This window comes from Sinohyriopsis cumingii, chromosome 2, assembly GCF_028554795.1.
Source record: "Sinohyriopsis cumingii isolate HCF-2022 chromosome 2, ASM2855479v2, whole genome shotgun sequence".
In the NCBI taxonomy this organism is placed as follows: Eukaryota; Metazoa; Mollusca; class Bivalvia; order Unionida; family Unionidae; genus Sinohyriopsis; species Sinohyriopsis cumingii.
In genome coordinates this window covers 14,835,669-14,857,962 of record NC_142962.1, presented here as the reverse complement: position 1 = coordinate 14,857,962, position 22,294 = coordinate 14,835,669, and the positions used below count along the sequence as shown (strand labels likewise).

The window sequence follows — 22,294 nt, the reverse complement described above, 5'->3', positions numbered from 1 at the left end:
TCAGACTGATTATGTACGATATTGGTAAAAAGTTTGGAAAAATACTACAAAACACAAGGTATAAAAATTTTTTAGACGACACGGTGCTTTATTCTGTACATGTATATTTAATTACTCCTCGGTTTTTTTTTACAAATTAAGTTACCACTCCTATGGTTTAAATGGTTAAAGCGTCCGCTTCGGATGCTGGAACTCGTGGGTTCGAACCCTGGCCGAGTGAAGATAAAGCCTTATGAAAATTGTACTTTGCAGCTGCCTCGCTGACCGCTCGGTATGAACATATTCGTGTTAAGACTGGTCGGCCTGTTGCCAGGATAATGTGAGTGGGTGGGGCATGATGCAACATGTATATGCATGATGCCCCAGTGCTATACATCGCTTTAAACTTCCACACTGCAGACATCCTATCGATATGACTATAAAAATCCAAACACACACAAATTAAGTTCCTACAGGTCAAAGAAGTTACACATTATGTAATTGTAATACTCAAAAAATACAAAAAGCTTTTTCTAAAAGGTATAACTAGTTTTATTCTACTTTTTCTCTATCACAGGATGTGTAATGTTATCTATGAATAATAGCAGACATATATACACAGTAAATCAGCAAGTTATCGTTTCAGAAAAACAAAACACATCACACGCCATCTGTATGTAATTTTTAATCACACATCAAACTTTCGGAATTCATTTTCGTCAAACTTTGGGAGTTTCAACGATAATTAGATGTTAAAATATACATTTCATAATCGATCCCACTGACAAATTTCATCTTGTCTTATTTTTTGTTTTGTTGATGTTGTTGTTTTCTGCTGTGTGGGCTCTTACTCGTGGGCAATCCCGATCTGAGAGAAGAAGCAAAATCTGCTCTATGCACATGGAGATGAGAAATACTCTCCGTGACCATTTTACTGCGTAGAGTTAATATTATTAAAATACATACATTTTTAATGTTGAAAAGAATAAGGTAAAAAATAGTCTACTAAATTCTGTTAATCTAACTGCTGGAATATTTCAGTAGTAACCTATGAAACCAATAAGCTTTTTTGCCGCTGATTTGAATGTTCCACAAAGAAGCTTTCAGTCAGGAGCTAGTGAATTTTGTATTCAGAAAATTACAGGTTAGTGATCTTTTGAAGAGACATATGTAATTCTTCCATGGAATAGAATTCCGAGAGTTTATTCCAATGAATGGCAATTAATTTGCTTCTCAAATTGATGACGGAATGGTTCGTAGATTCCTATAAATCTATAAGTACCCTGAATCCGTTAGCTGGAGTAACTTCGTCGGACTAAAAATAATTCCCCCAATTCTTACATCAGTAACGTCAGTTCGGTATAACACAGAAAAGTAATCCAATTCTTAACGAATATAAAAATATATCAGCAGTAAAAAGACCATAGAGTATGGCTAACTGTCTTTGTTGACGGAAAATGACAGCTTGTGATCGAGGGTCCGGTATTGAACGTATTGTTTCCAAGTTATTCACCTTTTCTCACCCATGCGACATGGAAATCTTGCCTTTTTGCTAACCTTACCTTTCCTATCTCAGCACGGTCGTCTCAATCAGAAGGTCTCGAGATCATGGTGTCCACACGCCAGGAACGACTATATCAACGGACGCAACTATTATTATCTTGTGTTTATCTCGATGGAGTTGTTTTCCAATCCAATAAACGTCAACTCCTCCTGCAATTGACAAAAATACTTTTAGAGGAGAAAAACAAATAACTTTAAACAAAAAGAGTTTACGGTCACCAGTTTGGACAAGAAATCTTAAATAACCAATAAAAACAATGGTTACGAAAGCAAACTTGAAATAGTTGGCTTCTAAACGCATTAAAACTTCAAGCATAAGGACATGTCTATGTCAAAACTTATTATAAAACAATGTTCCAGAAACACTGGCTATATAAATCACTGTCCACAAAAATCTTAACTAGCTCAGCAACTACCAAACACTTAGTAACAATCACAAATGTGTTTTGTCAAACCATTTTGCTTCTGTTAAACATCCCCGGTGTGCCCCAGTTGAATCAAGGATGCACATGCACTCAAAAATGACCAATCATGTGCTTAACAGAAAGAGGGAATCGTTTACCCGTCCACGCGTTGGTCCACAAGAAGATTTCCCTGTAGCATATCATTGCACTACTAATGGCAGCACTTACCATTTTCCAGGACAGAACATATACATTTTCCAAAACCCGTGAACTTATGGTTATCCTTAGCGGTTATCCGCTAGGGACTGTGTTTGGTGTCTTTCATGCACGGGGTAATTATATAATCAAAATCAGTTACAACAAAGTATTTCGCAACTTCACTTCCTCCAAAGAAAAGGAAAGTTATATACGATAGTAACAAAGATCTCAAATTTTCCACGAATAACCCAATGCAATGTTCCTCGCTAGAATTTACACTTCGCTATGGCCTTGAGCTGAGTACCAAGTATCGTTTCATTATTTACCGCATACCTTTTCTAAACTAGAACTGATGAAAATGAAACATTTCCTTGTAATAATTGTTAATTTCATTTAACATCCATCTTTTCAATGCGATAATACCTCAATACTATCCAAAACAAATTCGCCTTATGAAAACATTATTTGCACGTGCCTTTATACCTCCTTGCGCAATGTTTAAAATAAGTCACAATTATAACCGTTAAGCTGTAACTGTTTGTGGATGATGGTGTATAAATGGTAAATATAGTTAGATTCGAATGAGATTATTAGTTTGAGTTGCATAAAACAGTAATAGACATAGTGAGTTGCAGACAAATGAGAAGAAATAATAATGAGCGATGAAAACTGTACATGTTGAAGGTGGTAAATTATATTGCAATAACTTAGAGTTGTTCTGACTTTAATGGAAATTATTGAGTGAGAAAAGTAATCTACGTTAGAGTTTGAACTGTAACAAATTAATACCAGTCGCGCGGTTGCATTATATGTGTCCCCACAAAGTTTTACCGAGTGGGGAGACAAATAATAGAACCCCGTAACTGGGATTTTCTTGTCCCAGTGCAAATCCCAGAATAGGTTATATTAGTCTCCTTTACAGTATGATAGTTCCAGTGTTAGAATGGGCTATAGCAGTAATGTTAGGTATGGTAAGTTCAGTTGTTAGAATGGACCATATCAGTAATGTGAGGTACGGTAAGTTCCATTGTTAGAATGGGCCATATCAGTGATGTGAGGCATGGTTTGTTTCTTCAGATTTATTTTAAATATTATGCTCGCTTTAGTCATCTGTGGTTGTTAAAAGATAGCTAATCTACAAAATATTCACCACATGTCTTGAAACAAATGCGTTTAATGTTGACCGTATCAGACGGACGTTCTCTGAGACAACCATTAGCGTATATATGGTATGATAACAAACAACAAAAAAACAATATGTGTGCATTTAAAAATAGTAAACAGTATCTTTTAGGGATCTTGTATTAGAGAAAATGTATTTTTCAGAAGAATAATTGATGTCACAGTGTATACCACACACATATACACAGACATAGAGACACACACACACACACATACACATACACACACACACACACACACACACACACACATATATATATATATATATATATATATATATATATATACATTCATACATACATATATATATATAGAGAGAGAGAGAGAGAAAATAATTAAGGCCGATAAAGTTTAAGAGTAAAACACTAGTTATAAAAATGAAATCGTGAATGCTTGAAAATTTATAAACAGAGTTGATGTTTTCTTTACACACAGACTAAAACTCCCAAAGAGCTATTATTTTCTTTTATCTTTGATGATATACATTCTTTACATTACAGACAGTGTGATGAGGGGTACGTGTGTATCGCTGAATTGCCATATAATCCAAACCATGGTTACACAAATTTTGACAATTTTGGATGGGCCCTGCTATGTGCCTTCCGTCTGATGACACAAGACTACTGGGAAAATCTGTATTCGTTGGTATGTATTGAGTATAATGTATTTGTACAACACATACAGTTTTCCTGACAAAGGATCGAGTAAGGGGTGCTTAAGATCCAACATCTAGATAGTCATTTTCAAACATGTTTATATTTATTTCGCTCATATTTAATTTTGAATCAGGCGCCGCGACTGGCTTAGATACTTGGTTGTTACTTAAAGTGCGTGTGGTTTGTTTTTTAATTATATTTTCCACCTAAAATTAGTAATGAGAACCGTAAAGCTGGGGTATTTGATGCAAACTATTTGAAAACAAAATAAAAGAAACAACAATAAAAATGTTTATTATTTTTCCTCAGACCAAAAGTCCATAATGCTAACTCCTTGCTCATGTTTAGACAAAGATTCACGAAGCGTGTCGGAGTGTGTCCTGTCTGTTCTTCTTTTGTGTGAAGTGATGCGATACGTTTTTGTCTCGCTCTGAAACATTCAAATAAAACCCAGTTCCCCTAAAACTGGATAAAAGATCATAAAAATGGTAGAATTACTAACATAAAAATAGATGCAACGGATATTGACCAAATCGTCAATCTGTACACTAAAACAAGTAACGCAAGATCACAGCTTGGAAACTATAGAGACTGCAACCATACTGTACACGACAAGACGAATTCAAATGTGCAACTGATGTTAGTAACAGGGTCCATCTTGACCTCTAAGCTTCTTACCCTCTGAATCATAACTTGGACTCTACCAACATCCTCACCCGTTAACCTCGTTTTCACTTGCTGTTCATAACATGATGAATTCATTGTGCAATTAACATCGGTCTATGAGAATATCCTTACATTCCAAGGATTGAACCCATGGGTCATAACTTGGAGACGTGAGGTCCCCGTGCTGTCCCCGTATAAAATCTTGCTATACTAGATGATATCATCAGTAATTAAACCTCTTTCGCATCTGAAATAGCCAGCCGATTACTTTAGAGAATATTTCATTAAAACTTCAATGTCACACAATCCAATGATGCTGAGACTGAAACGGTTTGCCGTCCATTTTTAAATATGGACATTTTTTCAAAAACAGAACACTGTATTTGTTAGTTTTATGGTGCATAGTATACATACCCCTTTCTAAGACTTATGATGTCAAAAGAACAGCTGATACTCTGATGGTGCGTGGCATCATAAAACAGTTGATACTCTGTGTGTCATGTTATGCAACAGCTGATACTCTAATGGTGCGTCACTAAATGCAACAGCTGACACTCCAATGGTGCGTCCCATAATGCAACAGCTGACACTCTAATAGTGCGTCCCATAATGCAACAGCTGATTGCAATGGTGTGTCCTATCATACAACTACTGACACTCTAATAGTGCGTCCCATAATGCAACAGCTGACACTCTAATGGTGCGTCGATTTATGCAACAGGTGCTATACCACTTTTAAGAAATGCATGAGCATTGTACACGGGTAGATAATATATTTTCATTTTTCGAGTTTGACGACAGGTCTTTACACAGACAATTTTTAAAAATGTTTCTTTTCAAATACAAATCCTGATACTTTCAACAGTATAGTAAGATTTAATTATACATAAAGTTTATAGCACTAAGGTGAATAGTATTAATTTAATGTTCAGATGCTACGAATGTTTAACAAGTGTCCACTAATGTAATTATCAAGGAACAAACACTAGAAGTATTAATCAGGCATTCCATTGATAAATAAATGTATTTGTCTCTTGACTGAAAAGGTACAAGTGATTCAAATTTGCACAAAGCAAGACAAAGAAAAGTACCAAGGTTTTGAGGTTCAGATAAAAATGACACACAAAGAGGAATATGTGCTCTAGTTCAATCATTCTTTGATCAGATAATATACAAAACCTCTCTTATCTGGATAGGTTTCTATAACGACCTATCTCAACAATATTGGTCTGATTTTCACGGTGAAATTTCCATGTGTCAGCATGACAATTAAGCTACTAATAAACCCAATGCTTGCATTTTATTGTTGTCATTTGTTGAAACATATTGTATAAAATACTATACAACATTCGCAATGGAAGTGAAAGGTATCTACTTTTATAAACAAACGTGATACGCTCTGAACCACCCAGCATTCTTAAACACATAAATAACTGCACGATACTTAGATTGGACTATCTTGATTAATTTGTCCCCTTATTTACAAGTAGCGGTTTGATGTCTTCCTTTTTCAAAAAATAACTGGCATTATCGGTATACACTTGTAAAGTGTCATAGTAAGCTTTTAACATTATGTAAAGTTGATTGTAGAACATCCCGTTTTAAAACACAGTAGAGAATCTTCTGTATGTAACGAAATAAACAGATACATTTTATTTATGGTAACACTATCATTAATAACAATGACGATGAAACACCATTTTGTTTATTACCAATATATTACCAGAAAGATTTTGACATTTGTTCCTTAATTTTCATGCAGAGTATATTTTATTTTCCTACCTAAATGCCCGATATATTCCATCGTGTGTTACCAAAAATATGATATGTTAACTGGTGGCGAAGCCACAAGTTAAAATATATAGTTTTTGGTGCCACAATATGAAATATATCCGGTACTAACGATAGAAAAAAATACAATTTACAAGATCAAACTTTTCGTAAATTCATCTCATATGTATAGCCTGGATATATAAGTATACGTGACTTAAGGAAGCGGCATAATTGGGTTGACCTAATATGTCGCAGTAAATTACATTTTTGTTTTTTTGTAAATCATTTGACCTTATCTGAAAACATCGCAAGTCCGATTCAGCAAAGCGCCACAGCGGGTTTGTCGTTGTTTTCAGGGAAGGAAGGGGAAATAACTTCAGAAAGACATGATCGGCGTCTAATCGAATTTTTTTGTTATCAAAGATTAATCTCCATTTCTGAAATATCATGCAATTTATATTTCTTTGTTCTAGCCCACAAAGTACTCGTTTTTGTTGTTGCAGGTACAACTTTTGAAGGCACAAACAATCAAGCGTCGCGTGGAATGATGAGAAAGTTTACTTTTCCACATGTGGAAACATAATCATATATTTTTCACATGTGAAAATATAGGAATGAAAAAATATGAAAACTAGTTCTCCAGCAAGTCTATATAATTCACACCTAAATACATAAAAATGACCTGATTTATAAATACATAGCTCGCAAAGGACTAACAATTTTAGTACTAATACCTTCCTTTATAATTCTGAACCACTGGAGAGATCTATTAACATTAGCAAATGCCATTGTAAAATAAATAAATCACATTCAAGTATAGAACTGGTGCCCAAAACCATTGAAATTATTGAATGAATTAAAGCTATAAGTCAATCATTGAGTTATAATATTGAACACTTATTAAACATTTATTGACCGTAATTGTATTGTATGTTTTAATTCATTAAATGCATGTGATTTAGACTATAACGCGTGTTTTATTAAGTTTTATTTCCCTACTGTTCTTTGGACTAGTTGAATCAACATTTTGATGTATTCGAGCATTAGGACCATCGCATCAGGCTAATGGACCAATTCAATTTGTTAAATAATGATTAACACTTTTTACAACAAGGTGGCATTGATATATCAAACAAACATTGATACATTTCCGAACATATTGAATCCATGCTCCCAATTGTTTTATACAATGGTTCAACAGCCTCTAATGTAACGTGCTACCAGGATTCGAATACATACTAATTATGTCAAGGAATTACCAGAGGTGACATTATTGGTACTGAAGTCATATTAACCACGCATATTCTTAAAATGCACGTACAATTCAACCCCTGTCAGCTTTAAATCTAAATAGGGTCATTCATATCTCACACGTTTATTTCTTCCTTTCCGAAATTGTTTCAGACAACGGTTTACCAACTCCACTAAACATTTATGCTTTCAGCCTATTAATCAATTTTGACTCGAGTATATTTGAAATTACAATAAGAAAATTCTTGCTATTTTCATCTGTATTGTGTCTCAAACAAAAATATCTAATATAAATGTAAAATCTGAACGAGATTGACAACAGCCTTCATCCAAGTATTCAGTTTCCCTAATCTTCTTAGAATCGTTCTATTTTGTCGATTTTTTGTTAGAATCATATGTTTTGTCGAACTGTTCTGAGGCTGCATCTTGCATAAGTTATATAAAATTGATCACATCGTTACTCATACTTGTATAAATATCTAACTATATGCAGATTCATTCAAACAGTGGTGATGTTATGCATTTTAAATCCTAGAATGTTTAATGATCCCAGCTAAGGCTTTCAACCTCGTTAGAAAAAATAATTAAACAGTAAAACTGCTAAATATTGTATACAAATTCAACATCACGTAGATTTTTTGGCAGTTTTCAATAAGTATCATCTCTAAATATAAATTCACCAAACTCATATGGCCCTTCACAAGCCTACTTACATCAATAAATAAAATCACTGACCACCTGGACAGAGCTCGTGGTCTTTGATTACACTATACTGTACGTTCCTTCCTTCTGTTCTTTGCAATGTCAAACCATCTTTATATTCCACTGTTTCGGATATTAAATTCGCATCGTTCGTACGAGAATTAAAATCCCTATTTAAATAAAAGTTTACCCGAAGATATATATTTAGCTGTATATTGTTCTAAAACTTCAACAAGATCATATGTTTCATTTTCATTGACGTGTAGGCAAGTGGACTGAAATAGACAAAACCAAATAGTACGTATTAGCTACAACCTATCAGAGAATGATGCAATTAATCCACACAATATCTTCATTTAACGTATCAACAATGCTTGTAGATTTTTTTAATGTTTGTAATTTGCTGAAATCACTCTACGAAATCTATTCGAAGTTTTGGCTTACTTATTTTTATTTAAAAAATTATTACATTCGTCACCTAGGATATTTGAATCGTAAGTTTCATTAGGATTTGTCTATGTTTCACATATTATCAAAACAAAAATGACAAAATTACCGAAACAAATTAAATTGCACATTATACTTTCTAAAGAATGAAAAATACAGGATACGAGAAATAACTGCTTCCTGCGAAATTCTTTAATTCTTATTAGGAAGGATTTATCACCTCCGTTTCCCCTGACAAATCTACAATTATTTCTCTTTTGTCATCCATCTTCATGGTTATTAACAGATGAGTGGAAGATTTTGAAATAGAGTCCATCAGAAAATCAATCATGACAAAAATGCGATAGGAAATAAAGAGTTCCGAAAACGCTGCTTACCAGATCTTTCCATTTAGTTTGGAGATATATTAAGCAGGTTATTTATGCACTTCAATGCACGCGTTTCTCGTAGTCAGATTTTACAATGGTATTAATTCACATTAAAGTGAAAATGTAGTCGATGTGGAGAATAAAATCGTTCCAAGTGTTCAAATTTTGTTTATATCGTATACCATATATTCTAGTGTGCAATATTTACCTGACTTGAAAGAACGTAAAGATCTTCCACTGTAGACAGAAAGGAATTATAAGCCCTCGGCAATACGTAAACCAAAATGGTATTGTTATATACAAAGACCGTACTAAATTTATTTTTTATAATTTGAAGTCTCATGCGGAAATTACCAAAAGTCTTCAGCTAAAAGTTTCTATCTTTTGCCTGCAGATCTTGCGAGCGGAAGGTCCGTGGCACTGTATATACTTCATCCTAGTCATCTTATTGGGATCCTTCTACCTGGTGAACCTGATCCTCGCTATTGTGGCCATGTCGTATGCCGAACAGCAAAAACAGGACAAGGCGGACGCAGACGAAGAGAAAGCTGAAAGACAGGTAAAAGCGGACAAGCATGTCTAAACATTTATTGTTTAGTTTTCATTACAAAACCATTAACAAACCTTTACATTGAAACATCTCCAAAATATATAAGGATAGCACAGTGTTTTATGACAAGGTCTTACTATTTATATAATTTCTTTCATGGATAGACAAGTTTATTTTGAGAATAAAAGCAGCGAATTAGTGATTAGAATGTCTTTTGCTTTCTTATTTGAAACTGGTATATTGCCTGATATAGGAATAAGTCGAAAATGAGCGACTGTGGCTAATTAGATCAGTATTACTTGCATTGATATTCTCTAATACGAAGAATGAATGGATTAAGTTTAAATTATGTAATATAATAATTACTCATGGATCATATAAGTTAGCTTTTTATCAAACATTTACGCAGCTTATGAGGATTTCTGCACTATGTTAGATCATTGTATATACCTAGATGATCTCTGAAGGTAAATAATTGTCGTGCATTTCGTTTACAAATGTACATAATGAAAAATGGAAATATATTTATGATAAGCGCTAAAAAAATTCTTGTTCACCATTTCAAGACGGCTTTAACGGCATCAACACAATGATTCAAATGTTTACCTATGTGTAAGACGTTCGAACATTAAGCAGATCCCTATACGACTTCTCGAATTATGTACCTACGTTAGAGTGACTCAGGGGAACGAATGGGAACGAATCATTTTAACATAACTTTTTGTTGATGTTTAACCAAACTGAGGCAGTTTATAAATAGGTTTTCACAAAGTAATAACTTTAACAATTAAATAACTCCTCAGGACACAATTATTCTACCAAAGTGCGAAATACTCAACTCTCTTCCTGTAGCCTCAGGTATGTTCATGATATTTACACACATTTTGTTGCTAAGTGTTTTGTACTTGGGCGGTAATTTATTCATATTTTTTTCGTTCAAGTTGATACCAATCTCTGCAAAGCATTTTCAAACTCTACATCTTACAAATATATAAATATTGTAAATTCATGTCATCAGGAACAGACTGGCAATACATTTACAAACTAATCTTAACCACTGTGACGAAACATGTCGTAGGCTCCCATTATATCTTTTTGCTTCGACTTACAACTGACCAGACTTCAACGTATTTCAATATGTAGACTTTCTGGATGCGGTAAAGTTTGAGTAGCATTCTATCTTAAGTTATGATATCCTAATGCCGTTTCCGAAATTTTTCGTGCATGATCCGCACCACATTGAAAAAGGACAGAATCTGTTCCGTCGTTTAACAAGGAGCCGATATGTAAAATTATAGACTGTCACTTGAAATCATCCGAAATGTATATCTTAAAATATCATCCTAGGCCTAAGATTGAGTTTCCATTAAGTAAGGAACTTCAACAGTAACTTCATTTGTGAGTTAGCGAGATACAATCTTAAGTTCAGAAGTTTTTATAATTTCCAAGCCAGAATATATGACGTTTAAGTTTTTTTCCATATTAGACGTTAGCAAAGAGTGTTATTATTTGTATGTTTTAAATAATACCAGTTTGATGGGCTATTTAAATTCAAGCTTACCATCGTGCAGGTAATAATCATGTATTAGTATATAAAATGTGCTCTATCAAATCCAATTGCAGTTTCACAGTGCTCTGTTTTACCGAGATCGGAATTAGTATTTACTTATTCACTATATAATGACTCCGTACTGGGAAGTTTGATTAATTGCACGAGATACCTGGGTGTTAATGGAACACGAAGTAAATATTGACAAATCCAATGTTAACATTCTCGATCTGCAAATTGTCTGAAAAATTACACTTACATTATGCTATGTAAGAAATGGACTACTTTGGTAAAATTGCACTCTGTAAACCAGACGATTTAGTTATCTGGACACGTTGGGGTAGGATATTGGCGTCTTATATATTTTATTAATTGTCAAGTCTGTTTGCACTAACTATCCGAAATAATGATTTCCTTTCAAGCTGAATATTTATTTTGACGCTTAAATTGAATATATATGTTGCGAGTTTTGGGAAATCACGGTACCGATTCGATTGTTTTTGTTAAATCTATTACATTAAAAACAAGCTGGTAACATTTTACACATATAATACAATCACATCATGAATAAGGATTTTGAACTAAACAGACAGAAAAATTACGATATTTAAAAATCACTAATCTGTGCTTTATGATGTATGTTTACAGAATCTTGTCTCTACTGTTGAAATCAGTACATTTAAACCGTTCATCTCATTAAAATTTCTCTATACATATTTATTCGTCTCTATGCAAACATTGTACCACTTCTTTTAGTTGTAATAAAGAACACCTGCATGTGATGAAAATCTGATATTATTGAAAACAAGTAGACAATTTGGAAAAGAAAACAATCATGCACATCTGCTCGTTTCCGTATTCAGCAGATTGTAAGGGCTATTGCTGCTGGACTTAGAAGACGTCATAGTGGTGGAAAACAAAAGAACATTGAGACTATATTGGGCAGGGATTAATTAAGCTAAATAGTTTTAAAAACTTAGCAAATATTCACACAGATTTTAATATCCTGTCATAAGAATGTTCCAGCATTATTTACCTCGATCCGAAAACTGGGTATTTGCATTGGTTGTGATAAATTTTAGTAATAATAACTGTTATCTACACTGAGTTTAAGTAGTCCAGCCATCCAGGGGCAAATCAAAATAACGAGTTAAGTGACCATGTTATATAGTGCGTGGATGGTATGATAACCAGTTAAGTCAAGAGAATGATTTATTCAAAACCACATGTGATTTATTAAACTGACAGTTACGATATTGTATGAACGTAAAATGTTTTTAAGAGAAAGACATTATTTTACAAAATTTCTAACTTCATCATTTGTGTTAAGTTTCAATGACAGTTCCAGACAGTTGCTGTATTTAATCTATATGCCTAGGACAGAGTCGACATTCTAAGTATTTGATGAAGAAAATGTTTAATGTACCAATTAATCAATGAAACTAACTGTTTTGTATGGAAATTGTAACCAAAATGTTTGATCTGGCTTCAACTTTAGAATTTAATGAACTTTTTAATGGAAAGTTTATTTATTGAAGTATTAAATGTAATGAATATTTAACGATGTAGTTTATCGATTGGGAGGATTTGTTTTATGGACTTTTAAGCAAAGTGACTGAGTCGGTCACATCAATCAAATTATTTCCTTGTCATTACATCCATGTGGATAAATATGCGGAATCATACTTCGTATTTTAATTTAAATGGATTTGTACATTCAACAGTACACCAGAACACTTTTTTAAAAAAATTACAATTACTAAAGGGATCATGCATTTTTGCCAGCCAAAATTACACCGCTGAAGCTATAACTGAAGCTTTACAATGATGATATTAACGACTTACTTAAATGCGGTATGTCTCAAGTATTGTAGCACATTTTTCAAAACATACTGAGAACGAATGATTTATAACTGAATGTGTAATTGATTTTTATTTACTGTACCATTTAAACAGAAGGTGGCTTTAAGACAGGACTTTGCTAAGGTAACGGTATTGTAATAAGAACACATCTCTCAGTCATTCATTCGCTATTTGAAATAATTAATCACATGTTTCAGCTAAATATATTTTTCTACAGGACAGTATACGTATACTCTTCTGACGTTTCATTTGTTTGAAAATAAGCGTAATGATTAATGCTTCAAAGTTGTGTATATATTTCATTCTTGTCTTAAACATACAGCGTATTGTTTCTAAAAACCGTGCTATGACAAATGTCTGAATGTTTCCATTTAATTGATAAATGTTACTTTTTCGTGAGAGATCAATTTTATTTGTTTGCTATAATAGAATTAAAAATATATCTGGCTGAAACAGTATTGCTCTTTAGGTAAGTAGAGACCAAAAATGTTTTGACTTGATATTTCAATCTACCGGATTAAATCTGTTTAATGTACACGATCAAAACTTTAACCTGTATGTGATCTATCGATTAGATGTCCTATCTTGCACTACAGGTGTTGTTTTGTATGCACTTAACGTTTTAACAAATACTCTTTAACTTCTATTGGAACTTCAACATTACATGGCAACCTGAGATGTATCTGCAAATCTTCTGCATCGGGACTACTTGTGATTAATATGGTAACTAATTAGGGCACATCACGCTCCTCACAGATGATAATCTTTGAGAATACCCTGCTGCCATAAGGTTTTTTCAACCATGGACCTATAACAAAAATAGTCCATTGTTTCCGTGTATTAGTATATAAGTGTAGTGACTGGATTCTGCCATCGTTCTTTACTCAAAGATTGAAATCTAATATTTAAGAACAAATATATAATAAAAAACAGGTATAAACAACCAGACTTTGTAATGCATTTCTTTTCCACTTTATTGTGAAGTTATCGATATATAATCACATCTGCTCCGTGCTTCCTTGTAACGTTGTTCGCTATGTGTTCAATTTCTGATTAACATAATTCCTCGCTTAATAATTCCGTTTTATTTCATGTATTAGTCAAAATCTTCAAATTCTGGGCTAAAGCCATTGCAGATAAATTATTACAGAACGTGTATCCTAAAGTGAGTTAGACGTGATTAATAAAGCGTACAATTTTTTTCCACGCGGTGTGTTAGCACCTGATTTAGATCGTTATTGTGGTGGTTTTCTTCCAAACGTAAGTTACCCACTGTCAGAAATATGGGTACGTATAGGCGTTCTTATTAACTGAGTCAATAGATATTCGATGAAGCATTGGTCGGTAGACTTACATATTGAGATTCTCCAAACTTTAGAGGTTACGACAAATTGTCAGAGCAGTTACTTTGGCTCTTAACATGATGTGAAAATTCTTGAAAAAGTAACGCATTTAACTTTCGACGAGCGCATTCGAGAATGACCACAATGGTCTTTCCTTTTAGCTTAAAATTAGAAGAATAAATAAAGTAAAACTATACTCACAACTTGATCTTTAAAAAATTATTTAGTCAAAGATTGTTAAAGAAACGTGAGTAATTTATGACAATGTAGTACAAATACTCCAACCACTGAAAATCTGTGGATACGATGTATTATTCATATTTCGATTTTCACACATTGGGATAGATTTACAAACATTAATATATGCAACATTATTTGAAGAAGATTATCAATGACTATAACTTTTTAACATACAATAAAATAGCATATTTGCTATTATTTCCAAATCAAAATACAGACGTATCCACACACTTTGGATCCAGACAAAATATACCTGGACCTCAAATTAATTCTAAAGAAAGATTTTTGCATTAACATAGATATTTTTTATTCGCTGCATGTGTAAAAATAAATCTAAATGATGGAAGATACTACATTTTCAGTTAAATTTCTGTCATAGAACGACTGTGTCGTGTTCCATATACTTCTAACCAGAAGATGTTCTTTCACCTTATATTGACCTTTTTGGTAACACCAAAACACGAGTCTCGCGCGATTGTTGTGAACATGACAAGGGTAATTACTACGAGTGTGCAATAATGTCGTAACTATGCCGAAATGTTTTCAGCGGAACAAAATATGCTAAAGAGTGAAATTTTTGTTCATTTTTACGCAAATGATTATCGTCTATGAAATACAAAAGTAAACACGACAGATCCTGCAATGGACTTTAATACATAATTAGTTTCTTTTACATCGATCTACGTTTTGATAACTAAGGCTTCATTTCTTTCGGCCACCACCAAATGTAGTAGAGATTACAAAAAAAGCCGCCCCAGGAAGAAAAAAACCTATACCAAAGCAAATTATGTAAAAACAATCTTATTGACTAGCCAAGTGAAATATTACATAACTTGTCTGAGATTATTGATTTTATCTGTGACTTAACACTTGTACCACGAATCCCAACATTATTTTAAATGTGGCTGACTATGGTAGTAATATTTAGAAATATGCATTCCTAAGAAAGTATTTTGTTGTTGTTTCTTTTGTCTCACTATGTTAAGTCGAAATTCTAAAGTTTCCAGTAGACTATGACAGACGATGCTTTACCAGTTCTACGACCGATTTAATGAATTAATTGATGTATTAGACTAACATCCATTGTTATTGTTACTCTTATTTTCTTTATTCTTCCTAACGAGACAAGCAAATCCCAAACTCTTTTTTGCACCTAAATGTTGTAAAACAAACGCCTACTTTTTACAACGCGTGTGTGAAATTGCTTTGCTTCTTTTATATATTCCTAGAAACGCGGGATTTGGAGTTTCCGATTAAAGAATGCATTGCGTTTACGCTGGATGTTTCCACTTTTTTTACTGATTATGAGTCAGGATCTTCGCTTCGTCTGTTCAAAATACAGTATTTGTGGATTTTTGCATTGTTTCCTACGAAGTAACATATAAGAGCTACATCAGTGCTTGGATTTAGATGTTTCTCGTAAATTATCACAAAACAAAATCGTCTCATATTGCAAATATTTTCTATGGTTTGTACAGAAATTTACAACAACACAGTGAGTTGTATTTCTTGAAAGGAAAATTCTTGAAAATTTGCTTCAAAAAAATTTTGCAAACACACTTGAAATTTACACCTTCATTTTATGGAAACACTATTGTGCCACAGTGGCATATTGTTCGATATATGAGCACACTTTCATTCAAGTCATAAGAGTTCCATCTTATTATGTCTCTCTCCATGTATGTGTGAGAAAGGTGGTCGTTGTATAAATACTGAGAACAAGTCATCTGGAGACATTTTGACACATCCAGGTCAGTTCGGTACAGCTGGAGTCGTATCAACGATATTGCTCTAATCGTTCAGACTGACCAGTGAAAGTTGGGAAAACCATCAGATACGGTCATTCCAAGAGTCCACCGTTAATGTGCTTTGTGAGCAGATGGTGAAAGAATCTCTAGAAAACGAAATCAGTTTTTAAGTCGTTCCCATTAAACAATCAATTTCCAAATAAAATATAACTAATTAGTAAAGATAGTTGTTATAATTGGTATATGCGGCAATAGTAATTTTCATATAAAGCTTCAGTTTTTCCTGGTACAATATTTCATCAGTCCGGCAATATAACCTTTTAAACTAGGAAACAAGTTACAAGAACATTTCAGCCTCGAGACGGCAGGCACTCCTGACAATCACGTTATAGACTAAGATCGTTCCACCAGTCTGCAGCCGTCCTCGGGGCTGCATAGTTCTAAGAAGAGAATGATGACGCATAGGCCATAATTTTAGATCATGTAAAGGAAATGAAGACGTCCTCTAAGATGCTTACATGATATATAAATGACACGAACATCTTAGCTCAATAATCATTGCCACATAAATTAACGGTAAGTCTAATGATGTCACCTTCAAAGATACGTTACTTCCTATTTAACAAGTCTTTCATCAAAACCCAGAACATCACTAATCTGAAAACGAAGAAAGGACATCATTGAGGCAGGAGTGATGTTAATACTACTGATGCAACTTAACGTATGCAATATTATTCTTATTAATGTCTATATACAAAGCAATGCCCATGAAAGTATATTCCTTTGTTGATAACTATCGCAGAAAATGATGCTGACGAGCAAGACTGCGTCTTTGGGTGGGATATTATCCATGAACGGAAAATTGAAATAAATGCACCTGCATCCCAATGCACATGCATCCCCTGACAAGTCCCTGACCACTTTACACATTATACAGCGAATAGTTTTTATCACACTCTCAGAACCTTTGATGACCATAATACCTTTTAGGATCGGAGTAATTACTGGTCTTACACCAGGTACCATCCCTATGCGGTATTTTCCGAGACCTTCTGCAACAGCATATGAGGCCAATGCCATGATACATATTTTCATACATATCTGAAGACCACATGGTAATCTATTGTCTTCTCTGATATTATAAAACTGCAAGCTCTATGTGCATACGATTCCATCTAGACAACTTAAAAACTAGAGTCATCAATTAGCCACCTAGTTCAGGATGATCATGGATAGTACTAATAGGTGAGTATCCTCCATTCGCTTATTTTATGTATGATCAATGCAAACCCAAGCGATACGTTTTCAAAGATGAGATTCGAATGTACATCACCGGGCAAAGCTGGTTCTACATTTCGATCAACATCTGTACTGGGAGAGTTTTGAAAGCCATATCCATCTCATAAAATAAACCTTTCGAAAGAGGTCAACTGTATTTAGGTTCGAAGGATTCCATCTAAAATGAGTATTTCTCGGTTCATTTTGAATATTATGGGTGGTACGAGTATTCATGGCCTTATCAAGCCGATTTATGTCTCAGATAAGGTTGACAACGTGTTGTTCAGAAAGACAATTACAGAAGCGATCAGAGGTTATTTTCCAGGTGAAAACGCGTTCAACGCTCTAATATAATTTCAAAAGTGCTCAACACTTCACGTTCATGTATGAGTAACAAGAATTATACCAATCAAATTTCGCTTATAGTATGAAACTAAGAAGTATCTTGTCGATCATATGAAACCGCTCTGAATATACCTTCAGTTTGAGAAACTGCATTCCAACAGACTTAGGCCTCTTCCACATGCAACGATATTCAGAACGGACAATCATTCTTTCAAAATCATTAAAATGATGAAGATCTAGCCATGGCACATGAAATTTATTAGCAACTTATGGTTAGTGAAATGTGAAAGAAGTACGTCTGAGCAAGTGGTGTCTTCGAGACAGAGTATATTCGAGGCAGAGAAGCTATTCATGGCACATCTTTAAAAACTACATCCCTTTGGACGCAGTAGTTGGTATGACTGATACAATCCATAAGTTCATAAAAGCAGAGTTTGGAGGGAGATGCCACCTTCATCTGCAGTCCATTCAAGAAACGTTACCGTATTTCTCTGTTACAGGACACATTTTGTAGCCTAAATTGACCTACTTATGCATTCCAAAGACGCTCAAGTCTGATCTCCATGACGTGCAATTGTTTTCACAAAAAACCAGCATCTACTACGAAAGAGAAACTGCAGCTGGGCGGGATTGTAGCCAGATATTGCTAGTGGGCGAAGAGAAGTGACAAAGTTGCACGTTGTCTTACAAAAGAAACTGAAATGACGAAGTCCCGTGTCTATTTTTTGATTCCCATGCTAGCATGTGCTTACATCAGCACTGCAATGAAGGGTTCAACCAGTATTAAATAACAAGCAAGTAAACACCATTTGCAGCATATGAAAGTAGGGAGAACAAGACAAGAAAGAATCATACAGACAAAGCAGCATTCCTTATTCCCATCGAGAAATGTATTAGAAAGAATCATCTTTATGTAGTACTGAGATATTACGGTAGGTCTCGCGAGGGAAGCAAAGCCACCATTTAGTACGAAAATATGGATTTTTGGGGATTGCATAAAGAACTGGATCACATAGTAGGTATAGCTTTCCTATAGTATGTATAGTTTCGCATTTTTATATTGCGTTAAAATATCCCTTTATGTGATATTAATTGGTCGAAAAAAGCCCATGAAATTATAGCACAATATTATCTTTAGTGATTGGCTGAGATCGTGAGAAAACGTTTTTAACCCCGCCTTCTGGAATTTTTTGTTTTTAATGAACATATTTGACTGCCATTTTTCAAACCGACTCGCGAAAAGAAATTGTGGTAAAATGGTCTCGTCTGCTTAAATATGGCTAATTTACCCCTACAGGGGTTTGTTATGTCAAGTATAACATATAACATGAAATATGGCTAAAACCACTAAACAAAAACAATACCAAGTGAAAATATGGGTAATGCTTGTGTGGGGTGGGGGTTGAGGGAGGCGGTATATCTATAACATGAAATCCACCCGATATGCAAGCGTGGTTTAAATATTAACTTAAAAAAGTATAACAATTCACACCTGTTTGCCGAAGAATGTGGATATAAACAAGTCTCTAAAATGACAAAAGCTGGTCCAACCACTGGAATTCCGAGTCAAAATTAAAATTGTTTGCATATTCTGTAGTTTACTGTTCCAAATCAAACACTGCAGATATCAGGTCACACACACATTACAGTAAATATGAGAATTTCTGCATCCTATAAACCTACTTTCACATGAATATCGCAATATAAATGTAATATTTAGCCGTGAAAGTGGCATTATTGTTATGTAAACATAGATTTTAGCTGTACGGGTAGTGCATCAAACAATACATCGTACATTTTGGACAAACTATGTTGATAAATGATTTTATCTGTTTTCTGTTTATTCGGAAGGACGCTTGTTCTTTGATTTATTGTTTGCAATCTACTTTTAAAGGTCAATATTAGTTCAACTTTGGTTGGGACTATTTTTACGCACAACAAATGAAAGGTGCATCGTCTATCAGAATGAATGAAACTATTCGTTCTTCTTTCCTTCTAAAACAATTGCACTGAATTAAGCAGTATATGATAAAAAGAATTTCAAATGGGTATTGAATTATTATTAAATTTATGAAACTCGTTTAATAATGTCCAGCTTTTGCTCGCCAAGGCTAGCAAAAACTGGAGATTATTCAACTTGTTTGATAAATCCAATGTTAAATTATTACCCATTTGAGGTCTATATATGGTCTCAGTGCAATATGTTCTTGTCAGAGGGTCACGTTTGCAGCGTACAAAATTCGCAAATTCTTCAAGTCATCCAATTTGCTTATCATTCAAGTCCAGTAATAGTATGTGTCAGCACCGATTACAACGAGCACATTGCATCTGCGGCACACTAAAGGTGTACTTGCCCAAAAGGAGATCATCTTCACCGAAAATATGGTATTCTTGTTCAAGAATTACTAAAACAAAACAACTCTTTTTCAACAACAAAGTGAAAATGCAAATTTAAATAGATAAGCCATATAAGAAGAGGAAAAAATGAATATAACAGTCTATACCACTGTCTATACCACAGTCGATACCACTGTCTATACCACAGTCTATACCACAGCCTATATCACAGTCGATACCACTGTCTATACCACAGTCGATACCACTGTCTATACCACAGTCGATACCAATGTCTATACCACAGTCGATACCACTGTCTATACCACAGTCGATACCACTGTCTATACCACAGTCGATACCAATGTCTATACCACAGTCTGTACCACAGCCTATATCACAGTCGATACCACTGTCTATACCACAGTCGATACCACTGTCTATACCACAGTCGATACCAATGTCTATACCACAGTCGATACCACTGTCTATACCACAGTCTGTACCACAGCCTATATCACAGTCGATACCACTGTCTATACCACAGTCGATACCACTGTCTATACCACAGTCGATACCAATGTCTATACCACAGTCGATACCACTGTCTATACCACAGTCGATACCACTGTCTATACCACAGTCGATACCAATGTCTATACCACAGTCTGTACCACAGCCTATATCACAGTCGATACCACTGTCTATACCACAGTCGATACCACTGTCTATACCACAGTCGATACCAATGTCTATACCACAGTCGATACCACTGTCTATACCACAGTCTGTACCACAGCCTATATCACAGTCGATACCACTGTCTATACCACAGTCGATACCACTGTCTATACCACAGTCGATACCAATGTCTATACCACAGTCGATACCACTGTCTATACCACAGTCTGTACCACAGCCTATATCACAGTCGATACCACTGTCTATACCACAGTCGATACCACTGTCTATACCACAGTCGATACCAATGTCTATACCACAGTCGATACCACTGTCTATACCACAGTCTGTACCACAGCCTATATCACAGTCGATACCACTGTCTATACCACAGTCGATACCACTGTCTATACCACAGTCGATACCAATGTCTATACCACAGTCGATACCACTGTCTATACCACAGTCTGTACCACAGCCTATATCACAGTCGATACCACTGTCTATACCACAGTCGATACCACTGTCTATACCACAGTCGATACCACTGTCTATACCACAGTCGATACCACTGTCTATACCACAGTCGATACCAATGTCTATACCACAGTCGATACCAATGTCTATACCACAGTCGATACCACTGTCTATACTACAGTCTGTTCCACAGCCTATATCACAGTCGATACCACTGCCTATACCACAGTCGATACCCCTGTCTATACTACAGTCAATATCAAAGTCCATGTTTTGTTGGATACCGCAGTCGATATCGAATTCTAAATTTCAGTCGATAACACGGTCAATATTACAGTCTATAACATAGTTTATATTTCCACTGATACTACAGTCGATATCATAGTCGATACTTCAGTCGGCAAAACAGTCTATATTTCCGTCGATACCACAGTCTAAACTTCAGTAGATACCACCGTCTATATTTCAGTCGATACCACAGTCTATACTTCAGTCGATACAACAGTCGATACTACAAACTATGCCATTAGATGTGCGGATATGTTGATAATGCAGTCTGCAGTAGCTTATATTGTTAATTGTTGGAACAATTGCGGTTGGTGACGGTACTGATCCCCTTGTCATCTTATGTTCTCAAACCAACCTAATCTTTCATATGTACTGATTTAGTTCCGATTAGAAACAGATTATAACTCTT

At 34.6% G+C, this 22,294-nt stretch overlaps 1 protein-coding gene across 1 annotated transcript in view; it reads left to right on the top strand.

The window, feature by feature from the left end:
- Window positions 1–22,294, top strand: part of LOC149804371 (sodium channel protein para-like) — a 100,703-nt gene that overhangs the window by 27,672 nt on the left and 50,737 nt on the right. The window contains exons 8-9 of the mRNA XM_089932269.1: window positions 3,827–3,971; window positions 9,584–9,748. Of these exons, the coding sequence (XP_089788395.1) occupies window positions 3,827–3,971; window positions 9,584–9,748 (310 nt within the window). The remainder of the gene's footprint in view (window positions 1–3,826; window positions 3,972–9,583; window positions 9,749–22,294) is intronic.